This window comes from Rhipicephalus microplus, chromosome 4 (assembly GCF_043290135.1).
Source record: "Rhipicephalus microplus isolate Deutch F79 chromosome 4, USDA_Rmic, whole genome shotgun sequence".
NCBI lineage: Eukaryota > Metazoa > Arthropoda > Arachnida > Ixodida > Ixodidae > Rhipicephalus > Rhipicephalus microplus.
Genome location: NC_134703.1, coordinates 9,982,296 through 10,001,010, shown reverse-complemented (window position 1 = coordinate 10,001,010; position 18,715 = coordinate 9,982,296). Strand labels below are relative to the sequence as shown.

At 45.2% G+C, this 18,715-nt stretch overlaps 1 protein-coding gene across 1 annotated transcript in view; it reads left to right on the top strand.

Annotated features, from left to right (window-relative positions):
* The window catches only part of LOC119171524 (atrial natriuretic peptide receptor 1-like), a 642,832-nt gene that overhangs the window by 226,337 nt on the left and 397,780 nt on the right, over positions 1–18,715 (top strand). Inside the window, exons 10-12 of the mRNA XM_075892142.1 lie at positions 71–148; positions 871–975; positions 14,613–14,684. Of these exons, the coding sequence (XP_075748257.1) occupies positions 71–148; positions 871–975; positions 14,613–14,684 (255 nt within the window). The remainder of the gene's footprint in view (positions 1–70; positions 149–870; positions 976–14,612; positions 14,685–18,715) is intronic.

The following is an 18,715-nucleotide window of genomic DNA, read 5'->3' as shown; positions in this document are numbered from 1 at the left end:
ATATTTAAGTTGTGGCATGCAAGGTGATCGCTAACTTGTTGTTTTCATGGTATCATTGAATTCTACCCAGGGTCAAGTGGTTGCGATAAGACCATTCAACAAGCTGAAGTTAGAGATCACGCGATCGCTGCTAATGGAGCTGAAAAACGCAAGTATACGTTACGTTACTTTTCAGCCGAAAACACCGTGCGAGTAGAAATCTTAACGCAAATATCACCACCTATCTGATAATTGCGCAAAATGACAGAGCTTAAGTAGACGTTCTTCTAAAAAATATGTCGCCCATGTTCGAAAAAAAAAGACACATCTTTGGCGGATGAAATGTACTTAGCTGCTAGCCTCACGGCGTACACTATACCATTTCAATTTGATTGTTTACGTTCTTTCAGCGAGACGATTTTTTTCCAGTATTACCGGACACATTTCGCCGACATAGTTTACGTGCTTTTAAGACATATGTCGCCCAAGTTCGAAAAAAAAGACACATCTTTGGCGGATGAAATGTACTTAGCTGCTAGCCTCATGACGTACACTATACCATTCCAATTCGATTGTTTACATTCTTTTAGCGAGACGATTTTTTTCAGCAATACCGAACACATTCCGACGTCATAGTAGCGAACCCGTTACCTGTGTCCTTGAACTCGTTCGTGAATTCACTCCTGCTCGAGAACGCGCTTTCGATGAAGATATTGTTTCTTCAAGGCTGCATGTCTTGAAGAAAAAAAATGTGCACTTGCCGAAACGTTGAGAGCAGCACCACCTAATCTCCAAATGTGTCTCCATATTCTAAAGGTTTCAATTTACTCTCAACTCTGAAGCTTCGCTAAATTTTTGCATAACTCATTTAGAACTTATTCTGAATTTTAGATGAAAGATCTGCAGCACGATCATATTGTGCGCTTCCTGGGAATATGCGAGGAACCTCCTCACTGCTGCCTGGTCACCGAATACTGTCCAAGAGGAAGCCTACAGGTATGCATTCTCTCCTGCAGAAAAACATGTCGGTTTCTTGCAGTTGCTCGAAACGCTGGAGCTTTATCTGTCTGCCATGACAAATTATCCTTTTAAGTTTCAGTGGTGTGGTTTAGGACTGTGCCTTCTGGTGCACTTGGCTAAACGCATACGTGTTTGTGTGGAATCCTACTATAACTTCTTATTCCGTCAGTGCCATCATTGCAAGAACTGACAAACAACTACGTTAGAGTAAAGTGCGTGTGTCGCGATAGGAGAACTTCAAGCTGGCGCGCTTGGCTAGCGCAGTTCACTCTAGTGCGTGACGTCAATTTGCACGCGCCACACAATTTGGTGCACTGATCCCCCGATGATTGATAAAAAGCTTGATACACACCAACAAAACCCTCGTAGCGCCGACTTCTCTTGTTTTGAAATGTTCCCGGTGCCTCCATATTGTGGGCCGTGACGGAGACGAAGGAAGGAGACTGTAGGTCGAAGATGAAACTGTTTATTTGGCCGAACTCAGTATGGCCGCTGAACTGTACGTCAGAACACAGCGATACGCACTGGCACTGATAGCGGAGAACAGAGCGTCGGCTGTCGATAAAGTGACATGCGGTGATGCGCATCGGCACTTATACATGTGCCGTTCAATACTCTGGCGTTATCTCTAGCGGCTACATAGGTTCCGGAATAACCTGAAAAGTACGCGTTGTGCGCGTAATCTGAAAATTATCTACTACAGTTCTGAAGCTTCTCGAACTGTGCACGTGTGGCTTGCACTGACAATTACAGTATAACGGGGCGATAATAAAACTTGAGGAATGATTGTGGAAATACCCAGTGCTAGTACAAACAGACACAAGTCGGTTGGCACTGATATACGCGGGCTCGATCCCTGAGGTGGCAGTTGCCTTCGATAGAGCAGGAATGCCCGTGTAATGTACTATGTCAGTGCATCTCAAAGAATGCCAGGTGGCCCTGATCTTACTACTGCCGTTGAGAAGTGGAACAATATATGGGGTCTTACGTGCGAAAAAAAAACGATGTAATTGCGAGACACGCCGCAGTGGAGGGCTCCGGAAATTCTGAGCTTCGGATGTTCTTTAACTGCCACAGATATCACACACACCCCATGGCCATGTGGCATTTCGTCGCCCCATAGACTGCCACAACTCGGATCATACCCGTGACCATCGGGTCTGCAATCTGCAGCCGTGCACCGTGACCACTACACAACCGTAACACAAAACGTTTAAAACTGAGAAGCCTGCCATGGAATGATGGCCGAGATCAGTCCAGCATATTTAAGGGAGCTACCCGAAGACCTAGGCTGTCTGCTAAAAGAGACAGTACAGGTACACATTTATCGTGTGCCTTAGTAAGGAAATCACCGTCTCAAGAAAATATGCAAATAAAAAAATGGGCAGATCCCACGTACAGTGGGAATCAATGATATGCAAAGCATGAATGAAAAATATTGATATGTTTTTGTAAAATCAGCGTTATGAGGTGGAAGTAAATGATGCCGTACATGACTTATGTGTCATGACAATCATGTTTAGATATATCCTTTGCCTTCGTCATCTATTCACATCACGTAACACCAAATTTGGTTAAAATGGCCTCGAGCGCATCATGAAGGGCCTAATATACTCCAATGTAGCGTTTACGCGCGCACACGCTGGGCGCAGTGACGCTACGTTAGCAAAACGCGAGCACTCTATAGTGTGATGCCAGGCGCGACCAGCGTCCATCGGCGCGGCCCGACGGCAACCGGCGCGAAATGCGACATGCTGCATTTCGCGCCGATGCCATAGAGTAACATTACTCTATGCCAATATGTTATTCTCACAACATTGCGTCTCCCTCTTTTCGTGACGGAGGGACGCTGGCCACGCTGAAGCGCGCGTGCGTCAAGGGAACACAGTGCGGCGCGCGTCTGCGCGTATATGGCATTTCCGGCGCCTGGCATGGCAACGCCGGCGTGACGTGACGAAATGAACGTCGGCGAGCACGCGCACCGCGTCATGTCGAAATGGTGGTGCCTTGACTCCAGCATGTAGTCATGTTCTCATATGACACGCATCTCATGATTATTGTTTGCGTTAATCATTTATACTTTCGTCATCCATTGGCGTCACGTGATACCAATTTTGTCATTTTTGAAGCTAGCGCAACGACCGCGAGCGCATCATGAGTGTGGCATGTTGTCATGTTGTTACAAGACACGCATGTCGTAATTATCATGTTTGGATGTGTCATTTACCTATGTTGTCCGTTCGCGTCACGTAATGCCGAGTTTGGTAGTGTGAATCTAGCGAAACGGCCGCTAGCGCATCATGAGCGTAGCATGTAGTCATGTTGTTACATGACATGGATCTCATGTTTATCATTTTTGCACCAGTATCATACCTTCATCATCCATTCACGTCCCGTAATACCAAATTTGATATAAGTGAAGCAGCAAAATGGCCGCCAGCGCATCAGGAGCATGGCATGCAGTCATGTTGTTACATGACGCGCATTCCATAATTATCATGTTTGCACCAGTCAAATACTTTCGTCATCCATTCACGTACTGTAATACAAAATTTGGTATATGTGGCGCTAGCGAAGCAGCAGCGAGCGCATCATGACCGTGGCATGTAATCATGTTGTTACATGACACGCATATCATGATTTTCATTATATGGTCTGTCGCTTGTGTTTGTCTTGCAATCATGTCATACCAAAGCAGTTTTGCAACATGTCATGTGAACAAAACCACCCCAAGAGCTGCAGGATCATGAAATGTAAATCATGACATTAATGATATACATCTCATGATTTTCATGTTATGACTAGTGAAATATGTTCTTCATACAGTCATGTTATGCCATACCAAGTTTGGTATCAATACCATTATTGAAACGGCCAGGAGAGCTACAAGTCGTAGGCGGCCAGATAGATAGATAGATAGATAGATAGATAGATAGATAGATAGATAGATAGATAGATATAGATAGATAGATAGATAGATAGATAGATAGATAGATAGATAGATAGATAGATAGATAGATAGATAGATAGATAGATAGATAGATAGATAGATACGCTCAATGTCGCCGAAGTTCGCTAAGAAATGCTTCGCATTTAATAAGACGCTGTGTTCTTTAGAAACGAGAAGCTTTGTATCTACGTTCATAGCGTTCAACTAAAGTATTCATAGTTATTTCCGGTGTTTTTTTTTTTGTACTTGATGCCAACATATATGAAAAATCTCGTATATTCCATCGTTGTATGAATCGATAATGCATGACAGCAGAACGTATCTCTATAGAAGCATTGAAATGCAAGGCCTTCGTCGTAGGCGCAGCACAGTCACAGCGAAAGCTAGAAGAGCGACCTTTCCGAGCCTTTTCAAAACACTCATTGGGTAACTACTACACGCACACTTGCTTGGTACCCACTAGGGCATTAATAATAAAATTTTGGGTAGTAGGCTTGCTTTCGCTATGCTATTTTTCTTAATTCTTCTAAGAAGCGTGGTATTCACTAAACACTTGCAATGAATTGTTTGCCAATTGTCTATGCAGTGGCTGATGACGATGAGGAATTATGGCTGAAGTGGGTATGCTTTTGTGATGAAGTGAAAAAGCTTTTGTGATGGTTTGGAGCATTTGATGGCCCATTCGTTACGCTATTCGCATTGTGCGACGACTGGTTGTTTTTTCGCTGTTTTAAAACGGTTTATAAGTAAAATAACGCGATATCTTTCCTGAAATCAAGCCTGCCTAAGGGAAGTTCTTTATTTATTTATCGTAAATACATTGAAAGGCTGACGACAAAAGCTGCATACAAGCAGCTTGACAGGCCCGTCGGCCCAATTCAAACGTCAGCAGCAGACGGCAGATATGCATGCTGTAGAAATTTACAGTAATAGACACAACAATTTACAGTAATAGACACAACACACCAAAGTATCGCAATTCTATTGCGATAACAAAAATATGCAAGCAAAAAATATATGCACGCTAACAACTAAACAAAGAAACGATATTGTATTCGAAAAACATGGGAACGCTACAAAGAAGAAAAAGAGAAACGACGAGGCAATACTGAAGCATACAAAAGTGCAAATAGTGTCAATTTACAAAAAAAAAAAAGATGCACCGGTAAAAGAGAGACTGATAATAAAAAGTATACATATGAGCTACTGCATACAAACGAACAGGAATAAGCGCTTCAAAAAAAAAAAAAAAATGGTTACACCAATCAGGGCATCACCCACACTGAGATGCATATGCACTAAAATGTTACACATAGGAAAACCAACGGCTAGTAATTGAAGGCCCGAAAAATTGGATGCATAATGCATTAAAACTGTACACACAGGAAAAAAAAAAGTAATGTTTGTTGTTGAAGGCGCGAAAAATTTGAGTAGCAAAGAAAAGGAGTAAAAAGAAGGTCTGTAACGAAGGTCTCTATAGAAGCATTCTATAGAACGAAGGTCTCTATAGAAGCAAGTTAGACAGCAAGTCATAAGCACTGGTGTAGCTCATTGATAGAATACCAGGCTGGCACCCAGCGAACGTGGGTTCGAGCCCCACTGTGCCATAGGTGCTAAGTCATGCCTGCCTAAGGCAAGTTTAACTATAAGTTACATGCACCGGCGTAACTGAGTGTTAAAATATTCGGCTGGCACCCAGCGTACCCGTGTTCAAAAAACAATGTGTCATTAATGCAAGTTGTTTTTTCTAATTTCGCGCAATGGGGTTACGGACACCGGCGCGGCGGCGACGGTAGCGGCAAACCACCTGTGTGTGATCCGAAAAGTGATCTCTAAACAGCTTTCGCTGTAATATTTAGTGTACATTCATTTAAGAAAGTTTCCGTATTGCATATTTGATATACGTTTTTTTCATGAACATTTGATATACATATTTGATATACAAATGAAAGCACCACTTAACTTGAATGAACCCACATTGACGCTTGGTGGTACATCCCCATTCCGAAAACTGACGCCCATGGGAAACCTTTGCGGTATTTAACAGTCAGCGTAATAAAAAAAATTGGCCTGGTGGCTGCATGTTTCACTGAAAATGTCGTCGAAAGACGATAGTCTTGCGTGTGGAGAGAGTAAACAGAAAGTTTATTGGGTGTTCTGGGCTAGAAAACGGGTGAATTGTATTCTGGAAGCGCTGAGTTAGAGAGTCTCGATCCGTGCAGCGAAGGCGAACGAGCACATCGAGGCACGTTAGACACGAGCGCCATCTGGCCGTTATCTTCGAAAACGGAGGAAGGCGTGCGCGCCCGTGGAGAAAGATGCGTGCATATCTCGCAGACGGTATGGTGTAGAACGCAAAGCGCCGGGCAGGTGCTCTCACCAAGTCGTCTTAGCGAAGCGTCGGACACACTTGGCTTTTTTTGAGCATCGCGTTGCAGTGTCAGCACAGCGTGATAAACGTGACGGTCCTTGGAATTACTTGTATATGCCTTCTCTAGTATACACACATACAAAACATCGACGTGTTGTTATGGTGCCTCAGATATGTGCAATAATTGCTTTTTAATGGACAATCGCACAAGTACGAACGCTGAAACTTGAGCAATATTGGTGGGCGCTGCGGATGGGGTTGGCTGTTTGACGTACCGTTTCTAGCCGTTTGAAGTATCGTTACCGCGGTCAAACAGACAAATGTACAGACAGACAGACAGACAGACAGACAGACAGACAGACAGACAGACAGACAGACAGACAGACAGACAGACAGACAGACAGACAGACAGACAGACAGACAGACAGACAGACAGACAGACAGACAGACAGACAGACCACAATTTCGGCATCAAAGTTCCCGAAGAAAGACTATCGTCTTTAAAGGGCCAGTAAACATGCTCCGACTTTTTTTTACACCTCCCCATACAAGCTCGGAAATTCGTAGATTAGAACGCAGCGATCAAGTTTTCTGAATATTACAGCGCTGCGCGCCGCGCAGAGCCTCTGTTTCGAGAAACAATTCCCGCGCATCTTTCCTACGCCTGACCAACCCCCTTGCACGAGCAGTTACGTCAACTCGGCGATCGGCGACGTGACGTAGCACGCAGCTCGCTGAAGCAGCTCGCAGATTGATCTGAATCAGGTGTGAAAAAACAGTCGTGAAGTCAACGTCAGTTCCTGTTCCCACCCACAGCTACAAACTGCGGTGAAACTGTGGTGGCACTGCGGTGAAAGAACCAGCCTCGCAGTTGTCGCGTGCACGTGTACACTCTTCGCTCAACTGCAGCGCCTGCGCGCACCTACGAACGTACTTCGCCCTCGACATGAGCAACACGGGTAAAAAGCGTTGCTCTGTCGTCGGCCGCAATTCGAGCGACTGGGCAGCGGAGAAGCATCGGCACCGGGTGCCTCACGATGGGGCCCTGCGCGCTGCATGGCTGAAGCGAATCGGCCATCCAGCGATGAACGTCAGGGACCTGATTGTTTGTGGTCGACACTTCGCACCTGACGCTTGCACGGTTGTCCCGTGGCTGGTGGCGTCGATGAAGCGGAAGTACGTTGCGACTGATCAAGTTCGTCGATGACATCAATCGCTGACGTGTGTCACGTTGCCGAAGTCGGTGGAGTCTCGACGATGGGTTATGCCTTCCTCTTCATGAAAGGAAGAAGGGGGGCGAGGCCGCGTGAAAGCGAAATTTTGAAACCAGCTTAGACCGATGTTCTAACCCCTGTAACTTCTTTAATATAGCACGTATGCGCAAAATTCTTGCGGCAGAATGTTCGCAAAGAAAAACTGCACATATATCTGTTTTTAAAAGCTTTAGAACTTAGGGCTGTTTACTGGCTCTTTAATAAAGTGGCGGAAAAGTCAGAAGTGTATCACAGGGAAGACGCTGAATTCAGGTCACCTTCCCGCGGCATGCATGTTCACAAGTGATTGGCCACCATGGCTGGACTATAGAAAGAAACAGAACTCGCGTGTCTCCTCGATAGCTCGTTCGGAAAGCCACAGCATGTGACCGTTGCGCAATGAATAGCGTGCCCCATATCTGTTGTCACGCTCTGATAAGTCATGGGTTCGACTCCGGTTGACTAAACCTTTTAGAGGCGAATCTCCCTAGAGTCGAGCCTTGTCTCCCCATCAGCGTACTGAGAGCACCCGTCAGAGGCACTGCGGCAGGCCTGTGGCATGTTGCGAGCTTCGCGGACACGCCGTGAGGAGTCGCCACCATCGAAACGACGACAGTGCAACGCCGGCGTGGGTAAAAGAAACCGTACGAAGCCTTTTTGTCGACAATTTTATTTGTAATACTTAAGATTGGTAAGCATAAAAACTTCTTCTCATTTAATTTTAGGCAATCAGAAGCATCCATAGTGTGAGCGCGTAGAAAATTAGGAAGTGACACACGTCAGTTGGCACCATCGCGGACCAGGAAACTAATTGTCTCGCCGCACTGCTCGTGAAAGGCACGCAATTATGTTGATACCAATTGCAGAAAGTTTACCGAAACACTGTCAATAGGTGTTGCGAAATCTTGAGCTACACAAGTGCAGGGGCGTAAGCGGTATACCTTTACTTACACCAGCGAAGGTTTCGTCGAATGCGATGGATAAATCAGCCAGCGCTGGACAGCTTCTGTGCTCCGGGCATCTGCATTGGGGCTATGTACAGTACGTACCTTCTTTGCGCATGAACGCGGATGCATGCATATTGTTCACTACTGCACATGCTAAAACGTCACTTTTGTGGCCTTCACTTCATGTAAACATCGATGGATTGACTCCCAATAAAACGATTTATTTCTGCAAGCTGTGTGACCAACGTTGTCATTTTGCTCGGCCTGTATGCGGCATCACACCTTACTAGAGGAGGTGCGCAACATACTTATCAGCTTGTAGTAATAAGTTTACTGCAATTTGTCTCTCACGCTGTTCGTGCTGTACATGGTGAATACGCAAAAAGCACTGGATGGTAGCAACATTAGGTATAATCTCTCACACCAGTAGGCTGGCGCGATGGTTGAGCAGAAGCTTCCTGGTACATTTTATGCATACGATATTGTCCTATTTGCGGACTGTGAAGACGATAGGCAGCGGCTGGTAGATATATGTGGAATAAAAGGCGAGCTTTAGGGCTAGGTACGATACAGAGCAACAAATTGTCGATTGACGGCATCAATTCTCTGAAATACAAAATGGTCTCAATACGATCAGACTGATATGTGGGGTTTAACGTCCCAAAACCACCATATGATTATGAGACGCCGTAGTGGAGGGCTCCGGAAATTTCGACCACCTGGGTTTTTTTAACGTGCACCCAAATCTGAGTACACGGGCGTACAACATTTCCGCTTCCATCGAAAATGCAGCCGCCGCAGCCGGGATTCGAGCCCGCGACTTGCGGGTCAGCAGCCGAGTACCTTAGCCACGAGACCACCGCGGCGGGGCGAAGTGGTCTCCTTACAGGGCCAAGAAATACCGAGGGTAAGCGAGTACAAGTACCTAGGGGTTTGGGTAAATGAGGGAGATAGATATATGGAGGTACAGAAAAAAAATGGCAGCATATCCACGGAGTGAATGATGGAGAGTGGGGCGAAGTATTCGCCCGTCCATTCGTTCTTGCTTCCGTTCGTCCATGCGTCCGTCTGTGTGACCGTCCATGCGTCAATCCGCCCGTCCGTGTGAGCGTCTGTTCGTGCATCCGTCCCTGCGTTCGTCCATGCATCTTCCTGTGTCCGTTCATGCGTCCATCCATGCATCTGTCTGTGTGTCCGTTCGTCCATCTATTCAACACTCCAAGTACCACCATCTCGCATCTTTTCATCATATATTCCCCATATAGAAGCACCGCCATCCAGCGGACAACCCAAGGACTAAACGAGAGGTGGCACACGCACACTTTCTTACGGCTTGCACTTCGGGTCTACTTCCCACCTTCAACCACCTTGAGTTCATGGTATATACTAGTTCACTGTATTCATGGCACTGTGGCCCAATGCTCGCTAAACCTTTCTAAAACCAAGGAGGTTACGCCCAGCGAGTACAACGTAGCAACCTTTTCCTGTCAGATAGTGCTCAATGTACATGCCAGTGGCTGCTAATGTGAAATGAGAGACAGGAGGATTCAGCTTTTAATTTCTTACGGCTTGCGCTTCGTATCTGCTTCCCCCCTTTAGCCACCTCGAATTCATTCATGGTATATACTAGTTCATTGTATTCATGGCACTGCGGCTGAACGCCCGCTAAACCTTTCTAAAACTAAGGAGGTTACACCCAGCGAGTATAACGTACCAACCCTTTCTTGTTAGACAGAGCTCAATGTACATGCCAATGGATGCTAATGGGGTATGAGAGACAGGGGCATTCGGCTTTTAGTTAACGCGCACGCTGCGAATTTTTTATTGTTCAACAACGCACAGGAAAAATCTCCCACCGGCATTACCTCGGAGGTCAAAATGTTACACTCGTTACACAGTACGACTATGACTACGAGGGACGAACAGGTGCCGCTATAAGAAGCTTAAACCATTAGCAGCAAAGGGAAAGAGAAATGCTGCAACGTTTAGGCACACAGCGTTGTGGGGATATAACAGGTACGAAGTGCTTCGAAGTCTGTGGAAAGGCGTAATGGTTCCAGGGCTTACATTTGGGAACTCAGTGGTGCGCATGAAGTCAGAGGTGCAATCAGGAATTATCATAAATCAAATGGCAGGGGGATGTTTCGCGTTGGGCGCTCACGGGAGGCTATGACTGAGGCTGTAAAAGGGGCTATGGGGTGGACAGGCTTTGAAGTAAGGGAAGCTCAGAGCGAAATGAGATTTGAAGACAGGCTTAGAAAAATGAAAGAGAGTACATGGGCAGGGAAGGTGTTCAGGTATTTGTATAGGAAGATTGTGGACACAAAGTGGAGAAAAAAAACTAGGAGGCTCATCAGTAAATATACGGCTGGCAGTGTGGGAGATATGGTAACAACGATAATTAAGCGAAAAGTCAGAGAGGCGGAAAAAAATTATTGAATGACATCGATGGAATAGAAGCCGGCTCTCAGTAACTACTGAAAGGGCAAAAACTAAATGCAGAAAGATAGGTTTTTTGATAATGCAAGGGGAAGCGCTTTTCTGTTCGAAGCGAGATGGGTTGCCTTAGAACTCGTAGCTATAAAGCGAAATTCAGTAAAAAAGAGGGCCAATGTACATGTTGTGGGAGAGTTAAGGAAATGATGGAACCTGTTTTGATTGAATGTGGCGATATCCACCCAGGTATACGTGTGGGTACAAACCTACAAGAGGCTTTGGGTTTCAGGGACCAACATAGAAAGCTGAACACGTCGGCGATAGAAGCAAGTAAGAGACGGTTAGAATATTACTGGTAGAAAAGTAGACATAAAGGACAAAAATGGTGGGAAAATGAGTTCAATCTGCCTGAAGATGCAGATAAATGGAACGCAACTATATATGTTATATTGTGATATTAATATAAATTTATTCGAAGTACATAAGACAGTAGGTCAACGTAAAAAGAAATATTTCTTTTCGTTTTTTTTCTTGCCTGCCTAGTGGCACACATGTCACCGCCCAGTTATAAAGGGGACGCTCATAACACCAAACCATTCATCCATTAACTAGAGTTACTCTATATGCTACCTTGCCCCGCCGCGGTGGTCTAGTGGCTTAGGTACTCGGCTGCTGACCCGCAGGGCGCGGGTTCGAATCCCGGCTGCGGCGGCTGCATTTCCGATGGAGGCGGAAATGTTGTAGGCCCGTGTGCTCAGATTTGGGTGCACGTTAAAGAACCCCAGGCGGTCTAAATTTCCGGAGCCCTCCACTACGGCGTCTCTCATAATCATATAGCCGTTTTGGGACGTTAAACCCCACATATCAATCAACCTATATGCTACCTTAAGTATATAAAAGCTAGCATATCGAGCTACATTAGCCCGCACTAAAGTCCCTCGAAATAACTTAACTAGCGCCATTCGTGTCAGCGTGCAGGCTCCTCCTCTCCCTGTGCTTGGTAGTGCAAGCGCCATTATTTCCGTCCTCTGTCGAGCGTTTTGTTTTTCTTGTGCCATGTCACGGTAGAGGTATACGCTCTCCCGTACTTGTGAAAGAGTGGTTATGACTGAGTCCGCAGATTCCGGGTGGACACCATGCTGTTGCAGCTGCTGGGAGAGGAGGCAGATGCAAAGGGGTGTGGTTGACGCTACTTTAGTTTTTAAAGACGATATTAAAAGCGACAGTCTTTCTAGGGGACCTTCGACGGAAAGTTTTCGGTCTGTCTGTCTCTCTGTCTGTCTGTACACTTGTCTGTTTGTCCGCCCTTAACGATACCTCAATCGGCACCAAACGGCCAACCCCGTCCGCAGTGCCAACCACTATTGCTCAAGGTTTAGCGTTCATAGTTGTGCGATTGTCAATTAAAAAGAAATTATTGCGCATATCTAAGGCGCCATAACAACACGTCTATGTTTTGTATGTCTGCCTTTATACTAGAAGAGGCACACACAAGTAACTCTAAGGATAGTAGCGTTTATCGCACTACGCTGACAGTGCAACGCGATGCTCAAAAAAGTAAGTGTTTCCAACGCTTTGCTACGACGACACGGCGGTGGCACCTGCCCATCGCTTTGCGTTCCACACCTTATCACCTCCGAGACTGGCGCGCACCTTTCTCAGCGTACGCGCACGCCTTCGTTTTCGTAGATAACTGCCAGATGGTGCTCGTGCCTAATGTGCCTTGATGCACTCGTTCGCCTCCGCTACACGCTCGAGGCACTCTAACGCAGCGCCTCCAGTATACCATTCACCGATTTTTGTTGCGCAGAACATCAAATAAACGTTTTGTTCACTATCTCCAGATCCAATACTATCGTCTTTCGACGACATTTGCAGTGTAACATGCAGATTCGGGCCAATTTTTCTTGAAGAGGCTTTAGCTCGCACCCATCGCGCGACTTCTGTTTTCGACGGGGAAGGCAATGAAGGTAAAACGGCAAAACTGCACGCGCAACGCAGACAAGCTGACCCGGAGTTGACGGCTGGTGATGCTGCAGCGGCAAGCGAGCCCAAAGGCTGCTAGAGCGCGGGAAGAGGCTGCGAAAGAGCGAAAGCGTCGCTACCTGAGCTTGATGACGCTGATGCGTTTTAAGCGCCATTTTCCCCGCCGAAATTCGCAGCACCGCTGTAAAGCCTGCGACCGCTTGTTGTTGGACAATTATCTGACGAAGATTTAGAACGAACAGTCCCGTGCCGATGTTGTTGTGCCCTGCTGCAGCGAAAGTTTGCCGCCCGAAGCTCAATGTGAGCACGTGGTTTTCTACACTTGTAAAGATTGCTTGGTCACAGGCAAAGTTCCGGCAATTAGCGTTATGTACGACTACCGCCCAGAACCTCATCACTTACCCGCTTTTAACCACGTAGGGAAATGTTTGAAACGCCTGACTTTTACCCGCTTCGCCCACTCATCATATACCTGTCGCCTCTGGAGTACCGCAGGGGAGTGTCTTGGGACCCCCACTGTTCCTGCTGTATATAAATGACATTGTAAGTGTGGTATGTTCATCCGTGCAAATTCGTCTGTTCGCAGACGATTGTGTCTTATATAATGAAATTACTTGCCCGGAAAATCAACATGACCTTAATCACAGTTTGTTTAATGTTTTTCAATGGTGCAATCGCTGGGGGATGGCTTTGAACTTAGATAAAACTGTATGCATGCGTATAACCCGGAAGAAAAATCCACTTCAGTATACTTATACATTAAATGAGTCACCTCTACAGCAAGTTTCCGAGTTCAAATATTTAGGAGTAACATTCACAAGTAATTTATCTTGGAATCAACATATTGACAATATCTCCGCTTCCGCCTTCCGTAAACTGTCTTTCTTACGACACAAATTAAAAAACGCTCCTCCTGATGTCAAACTCCTCGCCTACCAATCAATAATCCGACCAAAGTTAGAATATGCATGCATAATATGGGACCCGTTCACACAGAAAAACGTCAACAAACTAGAAAGAATCCAAATGAAAGCTGTAAGGTATATATACTCCAAGTTTCGTCACACTGATTCACCTTCTGAGTTAATTAGAGCTAATGGCATTGAACTCCTTGAGTCACGACGGAAGACATTTAGGCTTAATTTTCTTTCCCAACTTCTTCAAAGACAAACAGCACTAGACCCTACACAGTACCTGACACCCATATCAACAAGGCATACTAGACACCATCACCCCGGAACCCTAACACCTTATTTTGCACGGACAGATGTATTTAAATTTTCTTTTTTTCCACGAACAGTGGAAAAATGGAACCTTCTAAAAAACTCTGTATAAAGATTCACTTTGGTTGATTTACTGTGTGTAAACTGTGTGTTGGGTGTGTAAACCTGTATTTGTATGTTGAATTCTTTTCTTTTTCCTTTTGACTTGAGTGCCTAACATGTACTTACTACTTGTACCGTGCCCACCTGCTTGGACCTGTGAAGGTCTGCAGTATGCATTAAATAAATAAAATAAATAAATATACTTCGTAGATATATGGTTATTTTTTTCTTTGCCATCTGATCTTGTGCATGTTCAAGCACTTTCCGTGATGAAAATGCGTCACTGAAGTCGTAGCGGACTCTTCGCCATAAGACTCGTTGCTACAGGCTTGTTTTCTTTTGCAGGACATTCTTGAAAACGATGAAATCAAGCTCGACTGGATGTTTCGCTATTCACTCATGCATGACATCGTGAAGGTAAGTGAATCCTTCGAAACAGGTATAAATTCTATAGGTGGAAGAAGGGTCCACGATAAAGGCATAGCACCTCTGCGTAGAGCGTTATTTACTGATGATGTCTACTTGAATGTTCTTTTAAACGAATTTGTTTAGAGTGGTGGACTCACTCCAGCGGCACGAACACAGCATTTTTCTCACTTTTCCAAGTGCGCAGCGGCTATTCTCCTTATTTTGTATAGTTGAGATATATCAATGAAATGCTTAACTTTCGCGTATTTCAAATATGTTTATTAAAACCAAGTCAAGCGCTACCGTTTAGTTATGGCAAGGCAAAAATAAGTGCTATTTACGTGGTTCAGGCTGACTGTGCCTCAGTTTTGACCATTTTCTGAAAAAAGCTACTACAGTTACAGCGCTGTTCATTGCACAACGCCTTCAGGTCATACTTATCTATTTTCTTAACGTAACAAAATTAATGTAGGATTTTTACTCTATTGTTGGTTATTTTTTAAACACAGCCAAATCTATTAAGCTTACCCGTAGACTGACTGACCATTAACTACACGCCAGAGGACATTCATTTTCGGGAGGTACATAGAAAACAACATCCTGTATCTGCGTGCCTAATTTCATATTTTACGCTCTATGTTTTTAATTATGGTGATCCATATTAAGCCATTTTTTTCAATACATGGACCTACCTCTGCCCATTTTTGTGGAAAGCTACCGTGGGTCTGGGGCTGATTTTGCATACAGCTGAACTAGAGGCTCTGGCATATTTCCTAAACGTAGCGTTTTTAAATAAAGCTAGCAGAAATGCGAAACAGAGTTCGTGAATTGTCCAAATTCAACATGCTCCAAATGCCAACAAAACGTCCATAATCTTCAAACTTCGTTGACATTTCAGCATGCGTAACCTACTATACAATAGTTCCCGTCTCCTGATGTATATATACACACTAATCATTCACAACTACTGCATAACCACTCAGAAATCTACCTTAATTTTACCATTAGGACAAAAAAATGGCGGACCCTTAAGCTTCGCCTTCAAGAGTTGAACGCGATAGCCCAATCTGGCCCATAGTGCACCTTTCAATCGCTAAGTGCATAATTATTCATATGTTTTGTTACATACACACGCATGCACACAAACACGCACAGAGTAGATTGGACTAGCGCGTGCTATTATCGCCGAATGGGCTCGTTTTCGTCGTGACACCTGTCGAACAAAATGCGTTAAAGGGGCCCTAAAGCGCTTTTTCAAGTAACCATTGAATGAATTCGCTAGAAGAGCTTATTGTCTCACTAAATCAACACCGCAAAAAATTTGAAGAATCTGTCCAGTGCGAGTGGAGTTACAAAAGTTTGTGGCATGCTCCAATTGCATTATCTCTTTTCTCGTCCCGATGAAAGCGCTGGAAGCTAAGCAGAGAGGGGTGGCAGGGCAAAGGAACTATCGCGCCTCGTGACCTTGAGCACGTATTTTTTTTTATTGATATGATATACAAGGAGATGTTGGCGCACCATTATGGCGCCGGCTACTCCTTAGCCGTCAATTGAAACTTGAACACGTATCTTGAAGCAAAAACATACAAAGCAGTGCATGGAAAATAGAAAGCTCAGGCACAGATATGTAAAGACACACTTATACGTACATATCACAATGGTAAGTGAATGTTTGAAAGTCATTGTAAGAAGTCTCTGGAAACAACAAAACACAAACACAAAACACAACAACAAAACAACAAAGCACACGTCTGGTCCTTATAAAGATGCATTCGCTCGTATGTACATAATAGTCGACACGTCATTCATTTCACAAGACACACGTGATGGGTGTCACATGATACTGTATATAATAAGTACATGTGTTACAAATGAAAGCTTCTTCTTTGTTAATACTTGTCAGCAATCCCGCTGTCTTGTAAAAAACGTGTTAATGCTCTTAAAGCGTGGGACTGTAAAACTCCAGTTGGCCACGGGCCCAGAAGTTTTTTCATGCTAAATGGTCTGTGGTCCAATGCGAACAGTTCGCTTTTAAGACCGCGTCTTGGCGTGTCATGATGTGGACAGTCTATGAGAAGGTGACATACGTCTTCATCTGTAAATCCACAATCGCATTCGGGAGTTTCAGCTCTGCCGATTCTGTGCAAAAAATGTTTTGTGTATGCGGTGCCTAGCCTCAATCGGTGAATTAGAGTTTCCATCCTTCTATCTAATGCCAGCGTAATTTTGAATTCAATAAATGGATCGATGTGATATAAATCGCAGCTCTTTGTACTTTGGTCAAACCAAGCAGTTTTGCTCATTCTGAAAGTTGTATTCTTTATAATACTACGCAATTCATTTTTCGAAATCGGTAAAGAAACAGTAACGTCTTTACGATGTGCTTGTCGTGCTGCTTCATCGGCAGCTGTGTTTCCAGGAATGTTGCAGTGGCCAGGTATCCACTGGAATTCGATCTCATGTTGCGCCTTCTTTGCTTTAGTGAGCTCCTTCAGCGTTTCGTATGTCATACTATCACTTATTACTGTCCTGTTTGTACTGGAGAGTGATCTTAATGCGGCCTGTGAGTCACTGAAAAGTACCCATTTTCTAGCGTCTGCTACCGAGTTTATAAACTTTAGAGCATACAGAATAGCGAAGAGCTCAGATGTTGTAGATGACGTCGTGCGGCACAATTTAAACGATTCCTGAATATTGAGCTGTGGTATGATAAATGCCGATGTTGAAGACGTTGTAGTACTTGAGCCATCTGTGTAAATATGTATGTACCCTGGATACCGCATGTGTATCTGATAAAGCGCTAGTTGTTGAGCAGCTTGGATGAACATGTCTCTCTTTCTAATAATGCCATCCACTGAGAATTCAATACGTATTTTTTTTTTCTTCGAATGCCCGGCTTCTTCAGTGTGATCGCGCCCGCATGCGTGGACAAGTAGCGGCTTTCCGCGGCTATTTCGGTAACTTGATTTTAGGGGCGAAGCTTCTTATAGCGGCACCCGTTCGTCCCTCGTAGCTGTTGTAGTAGTGTCTAACAAGTGTAACATTTTGACCTTTAAGGTGGTGCCGGTGAGAGATTTCTTCTGTGCGTTGTTGAACAATGAAAGATAGTGGTCAATTTACATGCCAATGGCTGCTAAGGGGGAATGAGAGACAGGAGAATTCGGCTTTTAGTTAACGCGCACGCTGCGAATTTGTATTGTTCAACAACGCACAGAAGAGAAGAAAAGGTTGCTATGTTATACTCGCTGGGCGTAACCTTTTAAGTTTTAGAAAGGTTTAGCGAGCGTTGGGCCGCAGTGCCATGAATACAGGGAACTAGTATATACCATGAACTCGAGGTGGTTAAAGGTGGGAAGTAGACATGAAGTGCAAGCTGTAAGAAAGTGTGCGTGTGCCTCCTCTCTTTCAGTCCTTGGAATGTCCGCTGGATGGCGGGGCTTCTATATAAGGAATATATGATGAAAAGATGCGAGATGGTGGTCCTTGGAGTGTTGAATAGGTGGACAAACGGACGCACAGACAGATGCATGGACGAACGCATGGATGGCTGCATGGACGGATGGACGCATGGACGGACGCAGGAGCGGATGCATGGACGAAAGCAGGGACGGACGCACAGGTGAACGTAAGGACGCACGAACAGACGCATGCACGGACAGGCGGATGGACGCACGGGTGGCCACACAGACGCACGCATGGATGGACGGAAGCAAGCACGAATGGACGGACGGATGCTTCGCCCCACTATCCATCATTCACTCCGTAGATATGCTGCCATTTTTTTTGTCCACGGCCGTACAGTGGCTAGCCACTGTAACGGCTGCCTGGATCGGGCGTGCGCGTGCCCTATTTAGGCGGCCGTGTTCGGTCACAGACGCACAGACGATTTTTCGCTCTCGACCAAGGGGGCCGACGCCGGCGGCGGGTTTTCTGCGACACCAGCTCTTTAACGCTATCGCATTAAAAATCTTCTTCTGGTGCTATCTAGGCGAACACAACTAAAGCAGTGCATCAAAAAGCTCCCGGTTATCCCGGGGGTG